At 56.4% G+C, this 23,425-nt stretch overlaps 1 protein-coding gene across 1 annotated transcript; it reads left to right on the top strand.

The window, feature by feature from the left end:
- The first annotated feature begins 3 nt into the window (after positions 1-3).
- On the top strand, positions 4-22,692 carry ZNF341 (zinc finger protein 341). The gene is made up of 15 exons (XM_084296948.1): positions 4-40; positions 3,657-3,767; positions 5,055-5,242; positions 6,062-6,214; positions 6,872-7,105; positions 7,839-8,034; positions 9,180-9,264; positions 10,324-10,514; positions 11,532-11,725; positions 13,746-13,954; positions 15,173-15,269; positions 16,804-16,936; positions 17,376-17,487; positions 18,274-18,344; positions 19,556-22,692. Exons 1-15 carry the CDS (start codon positions 10-12, stop codon positions 20,068-20,070), a joined length of 2,520 nt encoding a protein of 839 aa, XP_084153074.1. The 5' UTR covers positions 4-9; the 3' UTR covers positions 20,071-22,692.
- The last annotated feature ends 733 nt before the right edge of the window (positions 22,693-23,425 follow it).

The following is a 23,425-nucleotide window of genomic DNA, read 5'->3' as shown; positions in this document are numbered from 1 at the left end:
GGCTCCAAGATGGCGCAGGCGATCTTCGAGGCGCTGGAAGGTAACGGGCGGCCCCGCTGCGCCCCCACCGCCGCCCCCAGCCCAGCCCCGGCTCGGTTCTGCCCGCCCCAAACCCGCATCCACCCCCCCCACACCGCTCCCCGCTGCCCTCCCCGCCCGGGGACCCCCTCCTCCTGCCGTCCCCGTGTCCCCCCCGCTGCACCGGGTTCCCCCCTCCACGCTCCTGCTGCTCCCCCCGGCCCTGCCTGGGGTCCCTGGGGGTCCCTGTCCCTGTGTCCCTCAGCCTTAGGGCCCCATCGCCCCCCTGGGGTGGTGCTGTGGCACCCCTGTCACCCTGTCACCCTGTCACCCTGTCCCCGCACACTGCTGCACCCCCCGATGGGACATCTCCCATCCCCGTGACCTTGCCTTTAGGGGCTCCCCATCGCCTCACAGCCCCCACACATCGGGGCACCCCATCACCCCGTTCCCAGCCCCTGGGGCGCCCCTTGCTCCCCATCCCTGTGCCAGGCACGCTCGGGCACGGCCACCGACCCAGCTTTGGGGTTTTCCCCTTTACCCCACACCAGGGCTCGAGCCGTGCCCCCCGCCTGCCCCCGGGCTGCTTCTCACCCCCGGGTGTTTGTGCGTGGCCCTGTGGGGTGTGTGGGGGCTCCGTGGCACGGCCAGTGCCCGGCTGTGTGGGGTTGTGCCTGGGGTCAGCCCGTTCAGAGGCGAGCTCTTTCCCAAAGCGTGTATCCCCCGGAGCGGATCCCACGTTTTCCCATACGTGAGGGGACACCGCTGGCTGGCAGGCCTTGCAGCGGCATCACCGCCCCTGCTTTAGGACCAGCACCTGCGATCGCAGCAGCGGAGAGAGGAGCAAGAAGCGATGCTTCCCCCCTTGGGTCTCCTGGGGCGTCTGACAGCACCGTGCGTGCCCCGGTCCCTCTCTGCGGGGCAGGTTTTATCGCCAAATTCAGGAGGGCAAAACGGCTCGGCGGAGTGGTTTTTGTTTTGTTTTCCAAGCCCACAGTAACCGGCAGCTCTTGGTGTTTGTTGTGCGCTGTCAGACTCCGGGTCGGTGACTCGGCATCTGTGCGCGGCTGCAAGCGCTCGTGTCGGTACTCCTGGATCCTGTCAAACCCATAGCCTTGGGTTTTTAGCCTGGCATCCCTCAGATCCTCGTGGTTTGGGCAGGTTGTAGGGAAGGCAGAAGTGGCTTTTTAAAGGTCTCACGGCTCCAAAGGACGTCCCGCAGGCTGCTGCTGGCTGTGCTCGGTGCAGATCTGCTCCGCAGCTGCCTCACGGAGCCCGGGGATGACATTGGTACGGCCCGGTGGCCTGCTTGGTTCCTGAACCTGGGATGTAGGGTTTCTGCCCCGTGTTACGGGTGCCATCCTGCATTTAACTTGAGAAACAGGGGGGACTCCCTGTGTGTCTGTGCAAAAGGGAGATGGACGAAGAGCGATTGTTCGGGTTGTCCTGGACTGCTGTTCCCTGGCCGCATGCGATGCTGCCCCAGCGCTGCCTGTCTGTAGGTTTGGGTTTCTCCTTAATCCCCTTCCTGCAAGCCGGACCGAGGCCATCACGCGGATTTTTCGCTCTGAAGAGCCAGAAAGAAACCCAGGCACGAAGTGCTGGGCATAGTGATCGTGGTGGTCTTGGTGCAAGCCAGATGGGAGTAGTTCACCATTTCCACTCCTATCTTCACAATACACTGAAACTGAGCGTTTGATCCCGTTTTATGCTGTGTCCTGTTAGCTTGCTTCCCCCGCAGACGCGCTCCGCTTCCCTCTGGTTTGGATGCGCCAACCACAGCCCGCAGTGCCGCCTTTGCAGTTGCCCAGGAGATGATGTGCAGAGCAGGAGGTGGGTTTTAACACCAGCCTGCCAGGATCCAGCGGCGTGGTGCTGGCGGAGCTGGCCTGCGGGAGGGACATGGCTGTCCGTGCCAGCAAGGGGCTGCAGAACGGGCCCTGCAGCTGCGCTGTGCCTCCGTCAGCGATGTCCAAGGGCTCCCGTCGGTGTGGGGGTAATTTTACAGGAGGGTGTAAGGCGGCATCATCTGCTCGTGCCTCTGCTCCCCGGCAGAACGGTGCTGTCCCGCCAAGGAGGTGTTTGTGACCTCTCCTTGGTGAAAGATGATGGATGGAGAAGGCGCTCGTGGAGTCCCGCTGTTAATCGCTTCGTGCCTGAGGTGCAGGAGAAACATGTTTTTAGGGTGTCTTTAAAACGCTGTGGGTCCTGCATGTGCTTCCCGCCGGGGAGGTGACATCCTTGCTGTCCAGGAGCAATGCTAAAATGGCAAGAGGAACCCGTAATGGTGAAATGAGGCTGATGCTTCTGCTGCGCCGTGCTTTTATGCGGGACTCTGTGGGGTGTTTTACTTCCCTTCCTGGTGCTGTTGGCCAGGGGACCTCTCGTCGGGTACCACGCTCACCGGCACAGTTTGAAAATGAGTGCACAGACACACTTGCTGTTCACTGCAGTGTGTAATCCTGAGTTCAGAGTTACTCAGGGATTTACAGGTTTCTTTTTTTTTTTTTTCCAGATCTGCAAAGATCTTGATGAAAAGTAAAAAGCAATCAATGAACTCTCCCCTCCTGCTTTGCCCCTTAATCTCCACGTGTGGCCTTGGTGTGTCATTTATTATATTCATGGGTTTCTTGTGGTAAGGAAATTAGCAGAGAGGAGTGGTGCATTAAAAATCCCCCCTTTTAGCTATTTTTTTCATGATCAGATTGTTCTCTGATTCTCCCCCTATGATTTCTAAAGAGAGAAGGAGTGCACGGGCTGTGATGCGTCGGCCACGTGCTGCTGGCCGGCTGTGTCCCGAGGCGAGCCGGCCCCACTCTGGTGTTCATCTAGAGCGTTTTAGAACATGTTAGCTGTGGTGACAAATGTTTGTGCCAAAGCAAGCGAGCTCGTTCTGACACCAAATCTGCCTGGGTGTGCATGTGCTCAGGGAGTCCCGGGGGAGCTGGAAGTGACAGAGCCACCGGCAGCTCTGAGGGAGAGGCACCCGCGGAGGCTCAGCGCTGGGGGCAGCGGGAGCTGTGGTCCTGTAAGTGGCTGAGCCAGGTCTGCTCAAAGCATCTCTCCAAGGAGCCCGTGCTTGATCTGTTCTTTTTAATGCTGTCTCTGAACCCTCCTGTAGTTCATAGCCCTGTGTCTGACGGGATCCAGGAGCGCTGACCCCGAGCACAGGGAGGTGTTTCTCCTGCACCGCACAGGAGCTCAGGTGCGGGCTGAATCCAGGTGGCTGCACCCCAGGCATTTTGTCATCAGCAAGCTTGGTGGCTTGCTTCTGCTGTGCCCTCTGTGTTCCCAGAGAGCCCCTACATGGGCTGCATGGCCCGTGACGTCCCAAATATCCACCTCTGAGCTCTTTTCATACCTGCTGCCTGCAAGCATCCTTCCTCACTGCAACCCGTGCCTGAAATGAAGCTCTCTCTCAGCTTTCTTGCCCTTCTTCCCTTCCCTTTCCTTGTGCCAAAGGACAGGTGGGAGCGTTGCAGTAGCGTGACTGCCCGTGGAGCAGGGTGGTGAGAAGGTGAGGGGGGCTCTGTGGGGAACACCTCCCTCCGCGACTCGTCGTGAGCAAGCTCCCGGTCCCCAGGTGCTCTGCGTTCACACCACGCCCGATTCACCCCCCGTGCTTTGTCTCCTTCCAGGAATGGATAACCAGACGGTGCTGGCCGTGCAGTCCTTGCTGGATGGTCAGGGAGGAGTAACAGACCCGTCTGCTCAGAGCGTCAGCTCCTCCACCGCCATCCCGCCCATGGGTGAGTGCCGAACTGGGGGAGAGACGGGCGAGGGGTGGTGGGCTGGGGGTCTCCTCCCACGGCGCGCTCTGTGACTATCAGACCAGGCACCCTGCCTGTGTAGGGCGCTGCTGGAAGCGTTGTGACCCCTCAGCGGGGCCTGGCAGAGCAGGAGGAAGGGGCAGAGCAAGCACCTGGGCAAGCAGAAATGCTTTGGGGCAGGTCAGGCGTTAGGCTGGGCTACATGGTGCCGCTAAAGGCACGGAAGAAGGGAGCAGCCACTCTCTGCCATGACTGCGTGTTCATATTTTTTTTATTTATTTAATGAGCCATTCCTTATCCCCTGGGGATGTATCAGTGCAGTCACACGTGCACTCACAAACTCCCAGTGCAGTGGGGGTTGCTTTATCCCCGAGTTCCCCGCGTGCTGCAGGCTGGCAGTTCGGCACCAGCCAGTTCAGTAGGTTCATACATTGTGCCTTTCCCCGTGAGTGTGTTTTTTCTTTTTACCCCTTTTCCCCTTGTGTGGCTGCTGATCAGATCCGATTAGATAGTGAGTTCCTGAGGGATCCCATGGGAGAAAGAGCCTCTTGCAGTGCCCCGTCTGAGCTGTGCTCCTGCAGAAGTTACGGCCGTGTCCCCAAACAGGAGGTCCACCTTGTGAGCCACAGAATATTATTTTTTCCAAGAGGTTTGAGTCTGACTGGCTCAAGTGAAAAGTGGCGTGAGCTTACGTGATTTGCTCGTGCTGCAAGTTTCATCTAGGCTAATGATAACTGGGCTGTGGTCTCCTCCTGCCTCTAACACCAATTAGAGGCACCAAAGACCAGAGGTCTTGTTGGGGGTGGGTCCCAGACAGAAGCTGCCCTCCCCTGTGTGCCCTGCTGCGTGTTCCTCATCCTTTGTGCAACCTGAGCAATAAAATCTGCCTCAGCCAGGCTAATGCAAATGCTTCGGAAGAAGCTGTTTTAACAGCAGAAGTTGCTGGGGGAGCAAGGCTGGGTTCCTTGATCACATCTTCGGGATGAGAGGACAGGTGATGGGATTCAGCTTGTCAGAGGGGGACAGCAGGGTTTGTGTGTGGGAGCGCAGCCAAGGCCGGCTTGTCCACATCAGCTGGCTGTGGGGAGAGCTTGGCATCGGGGAAGAAGGACGGTTGCACCTGATGTCTCCTGACGGTGATGTCCGCGAGGTGCCAAGACACAGCAGGCGTCTGCTGCCTCGCCTTTACTTGCTGTGGTTGTCGGGGGCAGCTCTGGGGCATGCTGAGCGCGGCCGGCAGCAGGGAGCTGTTTCTCTTACTTGCAGATGACGAAGACGTCTTCCTGTGTGGGAAGTGCAAGAAGCAGTTCAACTCCTTGCCTGCCTTCATGACCCACAAGAGAGAGCAGTGCCAGGGAAGCGCCCCTTCCCTCTCAACAGTCTCTCTGGCCAGCAGCAGCGTGTACAGCCCCCCCATCACAGCGGTGCAGCAGGCTCCGAGCGCCAGCCGACAGGTACCGTGCTGCAGCCCAGCAGGCTCTGCCACCCGGATTTTGGGAGTCGGGGTACCCTCTGTGAGGCTTTTAGGTCCAACAACGCCTCACGATTGACCTGTGTCAGTCGTGGTGCTGTTGGCACCCCATGGTTAAATCTGCCTGGTCCTCTGCAGTGAGGTGGCCTTCAGTACCCAGCGTCTGATGGCCCTTTTTCTGGCTGATAGCCCTTTTTCTGGCCGGGAAGGGTTTCCCAGCGTGTCTGTGTTACAGCCAGGCTTTGGTTCTGCTCAGGAGCCCCAGCGTCACCACCTGGCAGGTCTGCAGCATGCTTGGGTGCTCGCTGCGCAGTGCTCAGGGGTCTCACTGGCTCATGGGCAGAGGAGGAGGGCAGCGTCTGTGCAGCCTCCTCCCTGTGTCCCTCTCTCAGTCTCCTGCAAACAGCTTTGCCATCTGGAGCTGGAGCAGCCTCCCTCTGTTCTCCACCTTTCCTCGCTGGGGGGAGGTGTCCAGTGAAAGCCTGAGCTTGTCTGTGACCGGTTTGTCCCGCAGATCTTTAATAACCACAGATTTTAGCTGTAGCCAGTGGGCACCTTCTCAAGCCGCTGTCATCTTTTATACCTCCTTTTCTGAATGAAGAACATTCCTGGAGCTGCCTTATTGTTACAGCTAGGAGCTATTAGAGACCCATAGATCATTACTGTGGCTTTTCACAGCCTCTGGTCAGCGGATAGCAGAGACTCAGAGGCACAGCAGAAAGTAGTGCCATCATTTTTCTGCGTTTATTATTCTGTCCCGTTGCTGGCCAGCAATGCAGCGTTCTGTTTCTTTTTCTTCCAGCAAATTTCTACGTACATCACCGTTCCCCCATCGCCTTTGATTCAGACCCTGGTGCAGGGGAACATCCTGGTTAGCGACGAGGTGCTGATGTCGGCCATGTCCGCGTTCACGTCCTTGGACCAGCCCATGCCCGCCGTGCAGCCCCCGGTGCAGGTGAGGGGCTCGGGGCTGTGGTTGGGCAGCAGGAAAACCCAGCTGGTTGATCAGAGCCTGGTGATCTGCTTCCAGGTGGGGTCCCGGGCACCTTCCTGCAGTGGGACAGCCAGCCCTGGGTAGGAGCATGGGGTATGTGACAGGGAAACTGCAGGGCCTGCTCTCTGCTGGTGTCCCTGTTGCTGGATGCCCAAGTCTTTGTGTCCCTGGCTGTCTGTTGCACTGACTGTGGTTGGCTTTCGGAGTCCTTGTCAGTTTGCCTCATGCATCTCCCTCCTGGGATGGTTGTGCTGGGCTCTCTGCAGGGCTGCCCAGGCTGGCCACACTCCCCTTGCTCTGAAAAGGTCTTTTGTAATCGTGAGGATTAAAAGCTTTAGAAACGAAGCAAAAAAAAAAAAAAGAAAAGCAGTGGGGCTCGGATGCTTGAGTTCTGGAGGAGGCAGTGCCTGCTGACAGGCCAAAGCAGCGTGGTCTGATCCAACCTGATGGCTGGACCGGGCTGTGTTGTGTCGAGACACCCCCGCTGCTCCTGGAGGTGCCCTTTTGTGTCAGGGCTGGGAGCGTGTGTGCGGGAACAGCCCCTCCAGCTTCCTGCTGCTACACTAGGGCTGTGTTCTCAACGTCCTATCTGTCTGTCTTTCCCTGTTCTGGTTTCAGAGCAGCCTGAGTATGCACGCTGGGGCTGGGTACCTCTCGCAGCCCCCCCCGCCGCCGCCTCCCCCTCCGCCGCCTCCTCCTCAGCCCCCGCCGCCTCCCCCGCCAAGCCTGGGGGCTCCGGGACAGCCCAGCGCCGGCGGCGTGGTCGAAGTGTACAGTGCTCCTGCTCCTCTGGCAGCAAACAGCTCGGTGGAGATCCAGGCGCTGGGCATGCAGCCCTACCCGCCCATGGAGGTAAGGCTGAGCCCAGGGCTCCGTCCTCCTGGGTCAGTCAGGCTGCAGCGCTGCTCGGGGGTCGCCTGGGCTTGAAACACTGAGTTAGAGAAGGGGAGGGTACGGCCGGTTATCTGCCCGTGCTGATTTCCTCTGGGAAGAGGGGCCGATCAGAAAGGTGTCAGCGAGATGAGTGCTCAGAAACGGGCTGGGGTGTTGGATAGCTGGCACTGCATTTATCGGGGTGGGAAACAGAAACGCCCTGAACCCAAATCACCCTGGACTTTTTTACTCCAAACATCCATTTCTAGGAGCAGCACTGATGCAAGCAGCTCTGCTTTGCCGCCTGGCGTTTTCTTGTGCTCCTCCTTCCCCTCTGCAGGCACCTGCAGGGTGCTGTGAGCCCACAGGCTCAGCGGTGGTGGTCCTGGTCCCCTGCTCTGAAGGGATGAGAAACTCTTGCAGGCACTAGGCATAGCTGGGTACCAGCGGTCTCCTTCAGAGTTTCTTTGCTGTTCTGTTCTTGCTGTAATCACTCCCAGGTACTTTGTGGTGTTCAGCAAGAGTTTTGCACTGTGTGTGTTGTTTTAGAGAGGCACCATTGGATTGCTGAACCAGGAATTTGGTTGTTTGGCGGGGGGAGAAAACTCAGCCAGACTCCCAGCTTGGTGGGGCAGCTGCTGCTGGAGGTGGCGGGTGGTAGGAGCTGTGCTGCGTAGCGAGCCTCTTTTCTCTGATAACTGAACTCTTGCAGGTACCAAGCCAGTGTGTGGAGAGCCCCGTGTACCCCTCTCCCCCTGTGTACAGCCCTGGGAAGCAGGGGTTCAAGTCCAAGAGCACCAGTGCTCCCGCGCCTCTGAGCGGCTCAGGAGGAGGCAATGTGGTTGGTTTTGATTCCACCTCCGCTGTCAAAAGTAGGCGATCCAAAAACGAGAGTGGGCTGCAGGAAGGTAAGAGTCCTCGTGGCAGCTGCCCTGTGCCAGGCTGCAGGATGCCACGCTTGTCCTGTGCCACGGGCTCTCTGGGTGCAGTGGGGTGGCACCAGCTGTGCCTGCAGCTCCCTGGGAGGACACCAAACCCTGCCCCAGGCTGTCAGGAGCAGGTGAAAATGTGGATGTGCTGCTTCGTCACCTCTGAGCGCACGTGAAGGGGCTGTCCCTGTGCTGCTGCGTGGGCAAGCTTGTGCTAAACCTGCGCGGCTCCGCGCCGATTGGATCACGCTTGAAAACAGGGAGATTCTGCGAAATAGGGTGTTAAAGCTTGGTCCTTGTTCTCCAAAGCGATAAAGCCCAGCCACAGGGTGTGTGGGTGTTTCGCTGTCTGTGAACACAACACGCTCCCAGGTGAGGAAGGCCAGGGGCATGCCCAGTCCCAGCACAGAGGAGCCCCAGATCCCCCGCTGCCCCTTACTGGTCAGAGCCTGCCCTTTACTGGTGCGGTGGCCGTGAGTGTAGCCCAGTGACGAGGGAGGTCCCAGGCACGAGGTGGAGGAAGGCTGCTCCAGGAAGGCTGGGCCCGTAGAGTTACACCAACACCAGGCTTTAACGTTGTTTGCAGAGCTGTGAACGACCGTGCAGGCTGCAGCTCTCAGTCCAGAGTTTCCTAGAGCAGCCCACGGCTCTGCTGTTTTCCATTGGTTTATACCCCATCGTAGTAGACAGAAGATGTGGCTGACTGATCTTCTGGAGGGGAGAAATATGCATGTGCTCTGGCTGATGGCTGACCTTGGTGAGTTCATAGGAGAGAGACAGAACCGGGGCCCTTCCTCTCACTGATCTTGTGTCTTTTCCTAACACCCAACGTGCCTTTACTCTGTAGCGTAGCTGGAAGGGTCCCTGGAGTGGTTTATGCCCGGAAGGGATTCCCTGTCCCCCACTTCTGTTCTCCTCAGTGCCTATAGAGTTAGCTCAGGCTACGTTAAATACACGCTTGTCCCATAACCTCTCCCTGGTCTGGCCAGGCAGATCTTATCCTTCCATGAGCCCTTTATTACGGGTCCTGCACAGTCATGTCTTGGGGTGAGGGCCCTGCAGTGCAGGGGGAGGCAAGGTTATGCCACACCGGCTCATTCCTCTGCACACCCTTGCTCTTTCAGGGAAACCAAAGTCCCCCAAGCTGAAATGCACTTACTGCGACAAGGCCTTCACCAAAAACTTTGACCTGCAGCAGCACATCAGAAGGTAAGGGTGACGCTAGGCCGGGCACAGCAGAGTGCCTGGGGTGGATCCCGGGCACAGGAACGCTGAGGGAGTCTGCACAGCCCAGCAGACCTTGCATTTGTCGTGTCTCCCAGAGTCTGTGCTGCACTGGGAGGTCATCCTTCATCCCCCTGCCTCCAGGCTCTCCCTCACAGTTCAGGAGCTGGGCTGAAGGCTGCATTGTAGACGTGATCTTGCTGCTTATGGGCTGAGGCTGGAGCCTGTTTTCCTCACTGATGAGACCTTGAAAGCCACAGCTGTTGTTACCTGACTGCTGGAGCGGTGTCATCTCCACTGCTTCCCTCTGCCCTTTCCTTCTCCATCGCAAGCTGCTTCCTGCTTGCAGGAGGGCTGCTATTAGCAAACCATAAACCATGTCTACATGGGGAGCTCTTACAGAGCCAGAGCTCTGGCAGGAGGCAGTTGAACTCTTCAGCATTTTCTCCAGTGGAGACTGCTGAGCTCAGGACAGGTGAGAAGGAACAAGTGGTGATTTTGCTCCCCTTCCCATCCTGGACTCCTCAGGTGGCATGCTCCATGTGTCACAGCCAGCTTTTTCTCCTGCAGCAGAGGAGGGCAGAAGGATGTTTCTGCTGTGCACAGCAGGGAGCAAATTCAGAGAGACTGGGGGACTCCAAGTTAGAAGCCACATGTGCAGGGGAGGGAGGGGTAACGGGGAAGAAGAGGCTTGGACCCTTGAAAAGAATGACGGGGTCCCAGGGGTCCATGCAGAAATCCCAAACCGAATGCCCTGGTGTTGCTGCAGAGCTATTTTCCTCTCCCACTTCTTCCTTTGGTCCCTTGCTACCCCCAGACTGTGAGCACTGCATATATGTGCCAGGCTTGTTTCCCCCAGGCCTCTGACCATCCTCTTACTCCGGTTGATGGGGTCTGAAAGCCCTCATCCAACCTGGTCCAGGTGCTGAACTGTTAAGCAGAGAGTTCCTAGTGCAGTCCTGCAGCAGCCGCCCCACCACGGTCCCTGCCCGGGGGCTGCCTCCTCTCTCTGCTGGCTGCTGATCCGGTGCCTTCTGCCTTCAGTCACACAGGGGAGAAGCCCTTCCAGTGCATCGTGTGTGGCCGAGCCTTTGCCCAGAAGTCCAACGTGAAGAAACACATGCAAACCCACAAGGTCTGGCCTCCGGGGCTGGGCTGCACCATCTCCCGCAACTCCATCACGGTGCAGGTCATGGCCCTGAACCCCAACCAGACGGAGGATGAGGAGAACACAGGTTTGCTGCCCGGGAACGTGAGCTAGGGGCAGGGCAGTGATGTGAGGTCTCCACGCATCCCTGTGTCTCTTGGTCCTGTGCAGGGAAGGAGCCGTGCGTGCTGTTTGTAGTCCTGCCGTGGGATTTAACAGCACTCACCAGGGAAACGCTGCCGGAGTCACATTTGCTCCACTCTAGCTGGCAGCTGCGTCCTTGGGTGCCCCCAGCCGCTGTCAGTTCAGTTGCTGGTGAAGAGAGGGGCTCCAAACTGTGTGCCAGGACGTGCCAGGAGCAGGGAGAACCTTCCTTCCCCTTTTCACTCCCTAGCAGGTGCCGCGCTGGTACTGCACGAGCCACCCTGGGCTGCCCTGGTTCAGTGGCTGGCGAAGCCGGTGATTTAGCACACCTGGTGCTCTGGTGATGTGCAAGTCAGGCCTGGGCTGTGTCTGTCCCCAGCAGCCAACCGAACATTCTAGAAGCAGAGAAAAGCTTCTTGATGGTGTTTGCGTGCCCTTTCCGCTGGTAGCCCCAGCCCTAGGCAGGAGGGGAGGGAACAGCCCTGTGGCAATGTCATACCTTGGGGAAGGTCCTGGGAGCTGCTCTCTGCAGCCATCGGGGCTGCTGCTGGCTGGAGGTGACCACTGGAGCTGGGAGTGAGCCTGGCACTGGTTCCCTGGATGGGGCCCGTCCTGCTGACAGGGAACAACAATTACGTCCCTGGAAGCGCTGTGGTGAAGAGAATTGGTCAAGGAGAAGAAGACGGAGTGGTCAGAGCCCTTGGTCATCTGTAGGCAGGCTTAGAACTAGGCCGTTAGTGAGATTCTGATCTGAAGATCTGCCTAAACTAAAGAATCTAAAGATTCTTTTTTTTCTAGATCTAAAGAACTCGGCTGTTAGAGAGTGAGATTTGATCTAAAGAAAGGAAGGAGGAGCCTGGATCCAGAGCCAGGCCTGGGTGTCTCAGCAGTGCCGAGCTTGCAGAACAGCTTTCAGAGCTGTCATGTGGCAGCTGTGACTTTCTCTCTCCCTTTTCTCCAGGTTTGACTCAGCCCTCGAGGAACCCCGCACAAGCGCCCCAAGACATGAGCCCCATAGAGGAGAGCGAGGCAGGCAAACTGGAAGCCAAGCAGGTTGTCTTGATCGACAGCTCTTACCAGTGCCAGTTCTGCCCCAGCAAATTCAACACCTATTTCCAGCTCAAATCACACATGACGCAACACAAGAACGAGCAGGTAGGAACCAAGAGTACCTTGTGGTGCGGGTGAGATTAAGACAGGATCGCAGGCTCTGTCCTGAGCGTGCTGCTTGCTCAGTCAGTGCTTGCTGTGCAGCTCAGCTCCCTGCACGTCTGGGTTGCAGCTGTGAGCTCTGGGTGGCTTTGAAAAGCTCCCCCGCCCTGCTGAGCCACTGGGGAAAAAACGGTCAAGCAGGTTTGGGTGGCTAGAGGGAAAAGAAAAGAGGCAGAGGCCGAAGTTTTCAGCGTAGGTAGCAGCTCTCAGGCTGGTCACTGCTGGGGCGTTGCGGTCTCACCACTCTGGTGTTTCCAGGCGCTCACACCGACACCCCCTTCTCCTGCCTTGCTTTCTTGCTTGTTTTCTCAGGGGACTGCCCAGGCAGTCTGTGCAGGCAGAACAAGTATCGTGTGGAAGGTGGGTAGGTTTGGCCCAGCTCTCACGATGTGGAAAGAGGCAAGGGCCGGAGGGGTTCGCTTCCCGGAGCTACATCTGCTCCTGGGCCTGGTCCCACCCCAGAGATAGAAATGGGAAGGGAACGAGCCCTGCTTTGGGCTCTGTGCTACCTGGGTGTCCTCCGAGTGGCTGTGAGTGTCAGGGAAGGAGGCTGCGTGTGTGGGGCTGGCTGTGCCTGGTGGGGCCCTTCCCTGAGCCAGGTGAATCATAGAATGGTTTGGGTTGGAAGGGACCTTATAGATCTCCTGGTTCTAACCCCCTGCCATGGGCAGGGACACCACCCATTGCACCAGGTTGCCCAGGGCCTCATCCAACCCAGCCTGGATCACCCCCAGGGATGGGGCACCCACAGCCTCTCTGGGCAGCCTGTGCCAGGGCCTCACCGCCCTCTGAGGGAAGAATTTCCTCCTAACCTCTGACGTAATTCTCCCCTTTTAGTTTAAAACCATTCCCCCTCCTCCTGTCAATATCTGAGCAAAGAGTTGCTCCCCATCTTTTTAGAAGCCCCCTTCAAGTACTGACAAGCTGCGATGAGGTCCCCCCGGAGCCTTCTCCTCTCCAGGCTGACCACCCCCAGCTCTCTCAGCCTTCCTGCCCAGGAGAGGTGCTCCAGCCCTCTGGGCATCTTGTGGCCTCCTCTGGCCCCGCTCCACCAGCCCCACATCCTCCTGGTGCTGGGGGCCCAGAGCTGGACGCAGGGCTCCAGGTGGGGCCTCAGGAGGGCAGAGCAGAGGGGCACGATCCCCTCCCTCCCCTGCTGCCCACCCCTCTGCTGATGCAGCCCAGGGTGCAGTTGCCCTTCTGGGCTGCAGGCACACACTGCTGGCTCATGTTGAGCTTTTCATCCACCAGAACCCCCAAGTCCTCCTCTGCAGGGCTGCTCTCAGTGAGTTCTTCTCCCACTCTGTGCTCAGGCCAGGTAGATGACATCGGTTGGTTTTCCTCTGTCAACTGATGCAGTCACTCCACCACAGAAAGCCACCAGTTGGTCAGGCATGATTTGCCCTTGGTGAAGCCGTGCTGGCTGTCTCAGATCATCTCCTTGTGTGCGTGTGCCTCGACATTGCTCCCAGGAGGATCTTTTCCAAGATCTTGCCAGGTCCTTGTGTGTCAGCCTGGTGGGTGCTGTGCTGCAGGAGTGCAGTTCTGGTTTCTGTTCAGCTCCCAGCAGGTTCTGCTGCTGCCTTCACCTAAAGCTGTCAGCCACATTTTGGTGCTGAGCTCTTCTGCACTGTTCTTGCTCATGGGAAGAGGATTTTTTCTTTTTTACTGTCACGTTGTGCTCCTGCTGCAGTTGAGGGCTGGGTTTCATCGCTCTGCCCTGACCGAGCCCCGTAGCCAGTGTGTGAGCGTGGTGGGGTGCTCTGGGAGCCCTGGTGCTGTTTTGTCCATAAAATCAGCTCAGCTGCTCCCCGGCACAGGGCACTGAGGGGCAGCAGTTGTGTTCTGTAGAGTGCCCAGTTGCAATGATTTCCAAGCTAGGAAGGCTGCTCCGTCTGCTGGCAGAGGATTTGCCCTGTTTGTTCCCACGCTGTGCCACTGCCCCTGCTCTCCCTTCACCCAGGTGTACAAGTGTGTGGTGAAGAGCTGCGCTCAGACCTTCCAGAAGCTGGAGTCTTTCCTCGACCACATCAAGAGCCACCAGGAGGAGCTGAGTTACCGCTGCCACCTCTGCAGCAAGGACTTCCTCTCCCTGTATGAGCTGGGCATCCACCAGTACTCCCACAACCTGCTGCCCCAGCACAGCCCCAAGAAGGACGTGGCCGTGTACAAGTACAGTAGCAATCGGTGCTCACAAGGCTTGTAGGAGTGAGTGTGTGCAGAGCGTGGCTGCCTGAGAGCGGTGGGGACGCCAGGGGGACGAGGGGGCTGCCTGCTCAGCAGCCACGGTTCTCTGGGGCACGCAGGTGGTAGCTGGGGTCCCACTGGGCTGTTGGAGCCGCGTGTGGTGAATGCAAAGGGCCTTTCAGAACGACAGGAACAGGCTGGGTGCAGCTACATGGGAAGAGCCCCCCACTGCAAGCCCTCTTATCACCCAGTCAGGAGGGAGGAGAGCACAGCTGAGTCTGCCCCAACGGGACAGTGACCCCGGGAAGCCCCTGCCCAGGCTGAGTCTCTAAACTGCAAAGGGACTGTGGGCTGTAGAAGCTGTGCCCAGGTGAAATGAGTTACTTCTCCTGTTCATATGCTGTGAAGGGCTCTATCTTACCTGGAAAAAAGCCCTTCTACTAGTGTAGGGGGAAGGGGTGAGGGAGTTCTGTGAACAGCTCTCTGGAGCTGTTGAAATGCCTGTAGGGACATCAGGAAGAGAAGGAAGCCCAGAGGATACTGCAAGTCACCTCAGAGCCTAGTAAGTTAATGCCTGCTACTTCTTAGACCATAATTTCTAGTCAGCCTTGTGCCGTGGAGCTTCATCCTACAGCTTGCTACCAGGGATCTGTGGGGTCAGAGCCTTCCTTCTGTTCGAGGAGGTTTTAGTCTGCTCTAAGCAAAAGAGGCTTCACTGCAGATACGTGGTGAGAAGGGTGCCTGTGTGCGTGTTCCTCGTCGATAATGCACGTACACATTGCCTGTTACCAGCCAGCTCTGGCAGAGGTCTCAGAAATACCACCAGGGTTTGTGAAAACAGGTGAGTTAGGTGGAGAGAGCCGAGGAGAAGCCGTGGAAGCTGTCCCCATGGATCGTGTATGTTCCTCTGTGGGTGCTCCCACGGGAGTTTGCGTGGATGAGCACTGGAAATTTCAAGGCTTGTCTGCCCAGGGTTCCAGGTTCTCCCCTGGTGAAGGATGCTGTGTGTGTGTGTGATCTGGCCACGCGGGTTGCTGAGGTGTCGGGGCAGTCGGGCGGTGCTGGTATCACCTGTGCCAAGCTGACCCTGCCAGAAGTCAGCCTGGAAGGCAGTGGGTGAAGGAGCTGCGTGGGTCTGCCTGCCGTGGCGGGTTTGCTGCCCGTAGCCTTGTTCACGGGCTCTGTCTTTCTCTCCACATTCAGGTGTGTGAAGTGTGTAAATAAGTACTCCACGCCAGAAGCCCTGGAGCACCATCTGCAGACAGCAACGCACAACTTTCCCTGCCCTCACTGCCAGAAGGTGGGTGGGGAGCCGCTGCCTGAGCTGGTCCTGGGCACGTGGCCGGGGCTGTGCGGGGCACGAGACCCCTCTACTCACTCTCCTCTCCCTTCCCACCTCTCCGTGGCCTGGTGGGCTCGTGAGGTGCTTTGCAGAGAGGCAGAGGTGACTGCACCCATCCCTGGCCTCACGCAGAGTACGTTCATCCTTGTAGTGCTGGCTTTTCTCCCAGGTCCAATTTGCTGACCAAACAAGCAGAATTTGGAAGGAGAGCTTCCTTGTTCCCATGACAGCACAGAACTGCACTCTCTTGTTTCTTAAGAGCAGGTGCAGCAGTGGTGAGGCTGGTTTTGGGAAGTCTTAGACTGGTGGCAGTGCCTTTGACCCCCCATGGCTGGCTACCTGTGTCTGGAAGGGTTGTGAGCAGAAATCCCTAGGTTCTGGGGGAGCTTGGACACCTGTGTTTCTGACCTCATCTCCTGTTGCAACAGAAGTCTCTGGGTTTCCCCTTGTTCCTGTCTTTTGGATGAATGTTCTGTGTCCTTGGCAAAGGGAAAACTTTTTGAGTGATGTGACTGGGACGGGAGCAGTGCATGGATGGGTTTGGGCTGGAAATACTCTCTTCAGCATTGCCCTGAAAAGGGTTTGAGGGACAGAACTTTGTGGGGTTTGAATTCCAGTGAATTCCTTTTTGAAATCCAGACTAAAATTTGGACCCTTGCTCCTCTGTTCTTAGCAACGGAAATGAAAACCCTGTGACAGGGGCAGGAGCAGTCTCAAAGGGTTGTCCTCTCTGCACTGAGGTAGCTCAGGGAGGAGAAACACGCTCCTGCCTTGGTTAGGAACCCATCATTACCTGTCATCTCTCCACTTCCCCCCACCAGGAGGGAGATGCCCTTCTGCACCAGGATGGGACTTCCAGCATGCAGCAGGGGGGTTCGGAAGCCCACTGTCTGCAGCAGTATTTTTCACTTCTGTTTGTGTTCTTAATAATAGCGCTCTTTTCTGGAGATGAAAGAACACAGTCCTGGGTACCAGACATTCTGTGCTCCCCCTAGATACGTGCTCACAGCATCCTCATCAGGAATTCACTTAGCTTGGGTATTTCCAGTAGCCCCGTCAGCCAAAGGAACCATTCGTACTGGTTTTGTAAAGACCACGAGTGGGAGCTTTTGGTAATGGATAGTGAGGAAGCACAGACTGAAATCATCCCTGTGGAGCTAGGAACTGCTGGGGGTCCGGGTGCAGCGGGTCCCTGCTGGCCTTAGCATCCATCTGGGGAGCTGCTTCTCAGCACTGTGGTGTTCAAAAATTTAGTAGCAATGTTTCAGCTCATGTGTTTCCTAAGGATAAATGGTTTTGTTGTTTGTTTTTAAAGCTCTGTCTGTATTTTCCTTATACAAAACTAAAGGTTTCCTCAGCGCTTCCTTTCCAAGAGAGCGGTCACTGTGAGCTGCTTGTGCTTTTTGTACAGGCTAAAACTCTTCTGCCCGTTCAACTCAGCGATGTCCCTTCTGTGCTGCTGGCTCTTAGCCTCGTTTCTGTGTGCTGACAGGTGTTTCCCTGCGAGAGGTACCTGCGCCGCCACATCCCCACGCACGGTGCGGGCAGCAAGTTCAAGTGCCAGATCTGCAAGAAGTTCTTTCGCCGCGAGCACTACCTCAAGCTGCACGCCCACATCCACTCGGGTACGGGCTCTGCTGGTGCTGCAGTGCTGGGTGTCTCCGTGTCGTGGTCCTTGCTGAGCTCCGTGGTGCTCTGGCTGTTGTCCTGATAACCAGAGTAACGGAGCTGGCTGTGTCAGTCGTCTCCAGTAACGTGGCTTTTAGGAGCTGTATGGCTTTGATTCAGTCTTGTACCCAGCAGCTGGAAGCAGGACACAGAACTGGCTTCCCCGATATCCAGGGTTGCAAAAGCTAGGGAAGCTGCCCTGGAGATCAGGAGCAGCTCGCAGTGGGGACAGTATCCATCTATTTACCCATAGGGCGGGGTAGGGAAACTTGGGACAGCTTCCAGAGAAGCAGAGTGGCACTGCTGCCAGATTGAATCCTGCACACGACTAGAAGAGCCCTGAGTGACTGCACCTTCCCCGACTCATCTCTCTCTTTCTCTCTCTCTTTAATTCAGGTGAAAAGCCCTTTAAGTGCTCGGTGTGTGATGCAGCTTTCAATCGGAAAGACAAACTCAAGAGGCATATGCTGATCCACGAGCCTTTCAAGAAATATAAATGTCCCTTCTCGTACGTAGCGTCTCCAGCATGGCAGCATGTCTTAATGGCTCGTTGTGGGGTTTGGAAAGGAAAAAACGTCCCTTGTAGGTATCCTAGTGTACATGTAGCATCTTCCCATCCTCTGCTTCTTGGGGAGGCAGGAATGCTGCACGCTGTTGCACTGCGAACCCAGAAGCCTCAGTTGCCACTGACTTTCTGTGGGACCACATCACTTCATCTCAATTCCTCAAGACCTGTAAAATAATGCCTTTGTATGTGGGAGGCTTGGGGGATTGCACCTGCAGAGCTCTGGGGAGGAGAGAGAGTTATTTGGGTACCAAGCACAGGATTGCCTGACTGACAGTATCTCCCCAACTGCACTTAGAAGCAGAGGAGCTGATGTACAAGCCAAAGAAATCTAGGTGTAGGAGGTCCATCCCCAAATCTACGGCACATTCATGGGCCTTCTGAGGCAGCCAAGACTGACTTCTCCCTGCTTCCAACCACCGTGTAGCTCCTTCCAGCATTTTTCTGCCTCCAACTGGGACCCCAAACCTGCTGCTTTTAGGAGAATTTGTGGCGAGGCAAAGGCGATGCGTAGCCTAGCAGAAGCCCCGTGTCCCTGTAGCAGCCTGATTCTCTCTCCTTCCCCCCCAGAAGGGCAGAAGCACTGGGGCGCTGACTGTGACCACGCGCAGGGCCCCATCTGGGTGCTGCTATAGAGAAGGGCTGTGGATCTCTCTCTGGTCTGGGCTCTGTTTATACATCAATCCTCAGCTGATTCATGCTGCTGACCAGCAATTTTTGTTCTTACAGAAGCCACACGGGCTGCAATAAAGAATTCAACAGGCCAGACAAGCTGAAGGCTCACATCCTGTCCCATTCAGGTGAGTGCAGCTGGCCCCTGCCTGTGCTGCTGGTGGTTGGGAACGAAGTGGCTGTGATCCCCTGTGGCTGTGTGGGAGTGTGGTACGGGAGCAAGCCGGAGAAACAAGAGAAGGAAAATTGTGGAAGCGCTTCAGCTGTATATCCCCAGAAGTGCCAGGTGTGCTGGGTGCTTTCCCTGCAGTGTCCCTTTGCTTGGCTAACTGCTGTGCAGTTTTGTATGGAAGAATTTTCCGCTGCATATGGTAGTGTTCCCCAGATATAAACACAACTTCTTAAAATATTTTATCAGCTTTAGACTTTTTTTTTAATCTCTGTTGCTGCAGGCCTGTTTAAATGAGCTTGCATTTTACAACCGTGTCTAAGCTTTAGGCTCTTTCCTAAAGCAATGCAAGTGTGTAAGCAGGGCCTGCTGGGGAGGCTTGAAGTGTGTTTGCTATCAAATGAATATCCGGAGTGCCCTGCCCACTCCTCACCGATAATATCTCACATTCAAAAAGAGATGCCTTGGGATTTGACTGCCTTCTTTCTGTGGTCCAAAAAAAATGCTTCCACTTCTAGGAAAGACAAATCATTCCTGTGCCCTAGGGAACTTTTTGATTTTTGTCTGTTAGAGTAAAACTGAACTTCTTTTCTTGTGCCTGGCACATCCAAAGCCCTACAAGGTGTGATCAGATGGGACTGCGCTGGCAGTGCAGTGGATGATGTGTTTCAGACTACATTTGGGAGGGAAAAAAAAGTGTTGCTTTTTTTTTCCTCACCAAATACACCTGGGGAAAAAAGGTCAGGATGTAGCTGTTCTGCATTTTCATCACAGTCACCTGACCGTGTTTTTTTTAATTATTATTATTTTTATTTTGATTTTATTTTTGTAGTGATATTTTAAACCTCTCCTTTGAGGCGCAAATGAATGTTGTAGCTGTTTGTAACCACGGCCATTCAAGGTGTAGCAGCGCATCCCTTAGGGGCTGCGTATTTGCCTGACACAACGTCTCCTTAAACTGTGGGGTTTTTGGTTGTTTTAATTAGCAAACTGAAAAGAATGGGGCTTCTCGAGGGAGGAGGTGGCTGTGTCAAGCTTTTATCAGGGAACATCTGCTTGGAAGAGGAGGCGAAGCTGTCGTGCGCTCCCTCTGGTGCAGGTTTTCCTGAAGGTCTGCGCTGTGAAGCAGGGTCTCTAACTGAGCTCTCTCTCCTCCCGCGCTGTGTGCAGGGATGAAGATCCACAAGTGCCAGTACTGTAACAAGTCCTTCAGCCGACGAGCCCACATGGTGGAGCACCAGCGCTCGCACACCGGCAACTACAAATACCGCTGCCCCACCTGCAGCAAGGGCTTCACGCGCCACAAGTACATGAAGGACCACAAGTGCCGCCTGGGCTCACCCAAGGACAAAGACCTGCAGCTCAGGAAGCCCCAGAAGAAACGGGTGGCACGGGGGCGCAAGGTGGGCCTGTCCATCCCCAACCAGCTGGCTCTGGCGGAGCTGAAGGACGGTGCCGCTGGGGAAAGCCCCCAGGACGACAGCCCGAACAAAGAACCCTTTCAGGAGTCGGACGCGGTCCTGTCCATTGTGGTGGGTGGGTCAGGAGCTGCTGACTCAGACCTCGTTGTTCCTGGGCAGCCCAGCAGCATCACGTCCAATTTGTCCTTGGCAGAGCTGCAGGCTGCCTCGGACGGCCCCTGCACCATGCTGGCTGTCCCCGTGTACATCCAGACGACGGAGTGACTGTGTAAAGAGCCACCGTGTGGCTCAGGGCTGCTGCTGGGGTCGTCAGACGTGGTGCAGAAATTTGGCTCAGTGAAAAAGACCAAGGCTCTTGTGGGGAGGTAGATGGATATGGGAGAGAAGGGCTTTCATCTCCACTTGTTCCTCCCGTCCTTGGGCAAAGGACTGCTTGGAAGCTACTGATGGCACAAGGCACTGAAGGGAATGGCTCTGTCTTTTCTTGTCCCTCTGCATCACTGGTCAGCCTAGGGCAGGAAAGACTAAGATCCCTGAATCAGGGTGAGAAGAAAGAGCAAACAAACGTGCAACAAACAGAGCTGCTGAAATCAGGTGGCTTTGCAAATCACAGCCTGTCCCATCTGTGGTTTTTCTGGCCTGAAAGCTATATTGCCCAGTATTTGGGTGGCCTTTCCAAGAGCAAACAAATGATCCTTCCTAGTGGAAGCAAGTTCATCCTGAGATCCTTCGGGAACACTGTTCAGAAATACCCTGACAGACTTGTCTGGTATCTTTCTTTTCCCTGTCTGTTATCAGCAGAAAGATCACCGTGTCTGTACTACGTGTTATAAACACCATGGAGCTGGCACGCCGTGTCGAGTCGATGGGTGGGAGCAGCTCTGTGCTGCTGGCTCTGGGCACACGTGTGCTTGGTGTTGCTTCCACAGTGGTGGTCTCATGGTTTTCTCCATACCCAAGGATCTCCAAGTGCCTTAGATATCAGCGAGCCAGTCCTTGGAACAGTTAAATGTGGCACCTCCCTTCCTGACACTTCTGTACAGTGGGAGAAACGAAGGCCTGGGCGAGGCGACCTGTCCAGGGTCACACAGGAAACCTGTGATGTGCCCACGAGCCAGATTTGTAGCATCTGCTGCACTCCTCCATTAGCTGATTCCCAGCCCTACATTCCCTTAGCTCAGTTTTATGGGCTGGTTAATCATTTCAGTGGGACGCTGGCAGCGGGGTGGCAGTGGTCAGGGAGCAGGAAAGTCCTGTGCGACTGGAACAGCTCTTGCTGTCCACACGGCTCCTCTGATCTGATTGCCTAAGTAGGAGTCCCAAAAGCGAGGTGGGAACACCAAACCCAGGGCACCTAATGGGAGGGAACTGAAAGCTGTGTGGTGTTGGGAAAGGAGCTGCGTGGGCAGGCGTGGAGCCCAAAGTAGGCAGGAGAGCAGCTGAGTGTGGTTTTGCCTGCTAGGCTCCCTCTTCCTTCCCATGCTACACTCAGCCTTAGTTTGGTGCTGGTGAGCTGGTCCTGCCTGTGGGAAAAGGGAACGTGACCCAGACCTGGAGAAACACCCCTGCTGCCTCGGGGTCCACCTGGCACATGCTGTCCCCATGCTCTGCTCTCCCCACTGCATTTGTCTTGTACAGGTCAGCAGAGCAGGTGGAGAATTTGGGGTGATGAGCTGATCAGCTGTCGGTGTGAAGATGCTGCCGATTGAGCCTGGGGGCGGTGCAGGGCAGAGCACCGGGTCAGTCAGCTCTGGGTGCCACACGCCTGGCTGTGGGGTGCCCTGCCTCACTGCTGCTGCCACGTGGGGCAACCTGTGGCCGTTCCTGGCTGCTGGTGCAGTCAGCCCAGCGTTACTGCTCCCACTGCTCTGCCCCTGCTGCCTGCCTGCAACCTGCCTGAGCTCCAGCCCACGGCTGGACCTCCAGGTACTCCTGCTGTGTCCTTGCGGTGTGTTCTGTTTAATTCTGAAACTGGGAGTTTGCAGGAGGGCATAGAGAAGAAAGGATGGGGCTGGACTCCAGAGGTGCAGAGGAACAGGATGGGAGGCAACAGGGACGTGCTAGAACATGGTAAATGCTGACTCAGTGGAAAGAAACGTTGATCAAAAACACATCTGGCACTGTGACGAGGTTGTGGAGGGGCCGGGAGGTCGTGGTACCTGCTTGTACTCAAAACTCAGCAATACCCCAAGCATCCTGCTCTGAGGGAGCGTGCTTGGAGGAAATGGTTCTGTGCTTCTGGGAACCTTGTCTGCTCTGAAGGGCAGAGTTTATTTGCCCACAATAACTTTTAAAAACAGTTCTCACAGGAGGGGAACAGGAGAAGGAACTAGGAGGAGTATATTTAGCAAACTGTTTTCCTCCCCTCGCTGCCCACACTGCACAGTGTCATTATGTGGCTTTGGGCGCTCGCTGCAGCCAGCTCTGTTCTGAGAGGCCAACGCGTGGGCACGGCTCTCCTTCAGCTCACAGGCGGGGGCTGGAGGCCCCCATGGCCCTTCCTTTAGGGCCCCTGCTTCCCCCAGCTCAGCCAGTTGAAACCAGGTGCTGGAATCTGGTGTCCGCTGGCTGCACTGAGTGGAATTCAGGGGTTGGGAGCAGAGCTGTAAAACAGCTTCACGTGTGGCCGCGGGATGCTGGGGCCGAAAGATGCTGCACTGATGCTCGATACCTGCGTGGTGGGGCTGTGCTCACGGGCACTGCTAGCTCAGCGCAGCTTTCCCTCGGCCGTAATGATCTTAGAGTAAATCTCCAAGTGATTACTGTGAGGTAACAACAGAGGGCCCTGAGCTGAAGGGCGGCTGGGCCGGGTGGTTGTGCAGCTCTGCCTGGAAGCCTTGTGGCTGATGAATGCTGGCACCCCGGGGAAGGGCTGGGTGATGCCCAGGAGCGTGGCAGCTGCTGTCCCCCTGCTTCCCAGGGGCTGGCGGCTCTGCAGCTGCCCCAGGTAGGTGGTCCTGGGGCCTCAGTGCCTTTGTTTGAAAAGGAACAAAATGCAGGTATTTAAAAGAAGAACAAAACCCTCTCTTCTGCAGATTAAAATTTGTCATGATGGAAAACCTTGTGGGAAAGAGAATTTAATTACGAAAAAGCAGACGCTGTCACTGAGGCACGGTGAGCTGTGAGCAGTGCTCGGTGCTGTGCTGTGTGGGGAAGGTGGCTCATCGCAGCAAGCCAGGAGCTCTGAAATCCCATGCCGTGCTGTTTTGCCCAGCTGAATAAGCTCCGATGAAACCCAGGGCCAATTAAGACGTGCACAAATTGTTCTGTTTCCCGTGGGCCAAACGGGGAGAACCCAGGAGCCGCGTTCCTGTGGCAGGTGCCTGGCTGCTGCCGGTCTGGGGCAGGGGGCTGCGAGTCACTGAGGGCAGGCAGAGCACTGCCGGTGTTCCAGCTCCTGAGGTGTCCTGCTGAGGGCTCTCCTACCCTGGGCATGGTTTCTCCGAGCCTCAGTGGACTTTTCTTGTCTATTTTTTTGTGTGCGCCTGTCTTTGTTCTGTGTCTGCCGTTACAAACTTAACAAGCCAGAATGAGGCAGGGGCTGTGTGGCCAGCAGGGCTAGGGAAGTGATTGTCCCCCTCTACTTGGCTCTGGTGAGTGCTGTGTTCAGTTTTAGGCC

This window comes from Netta rufina (genome assembly GCF_964035555.1).
Source record: "Netta rufina genome assembly, chromosome: 16".
Lineage (NCBI taxonomy): Eukaryota > Metazoa > Chordata > Aves > Anseriformes > Anatidae > Netta > Netta rufina.
Note: the sequence above shows the minus strand (reverse complement) of the source record. Positions and strands in the feature narration are given on the sequence as shown.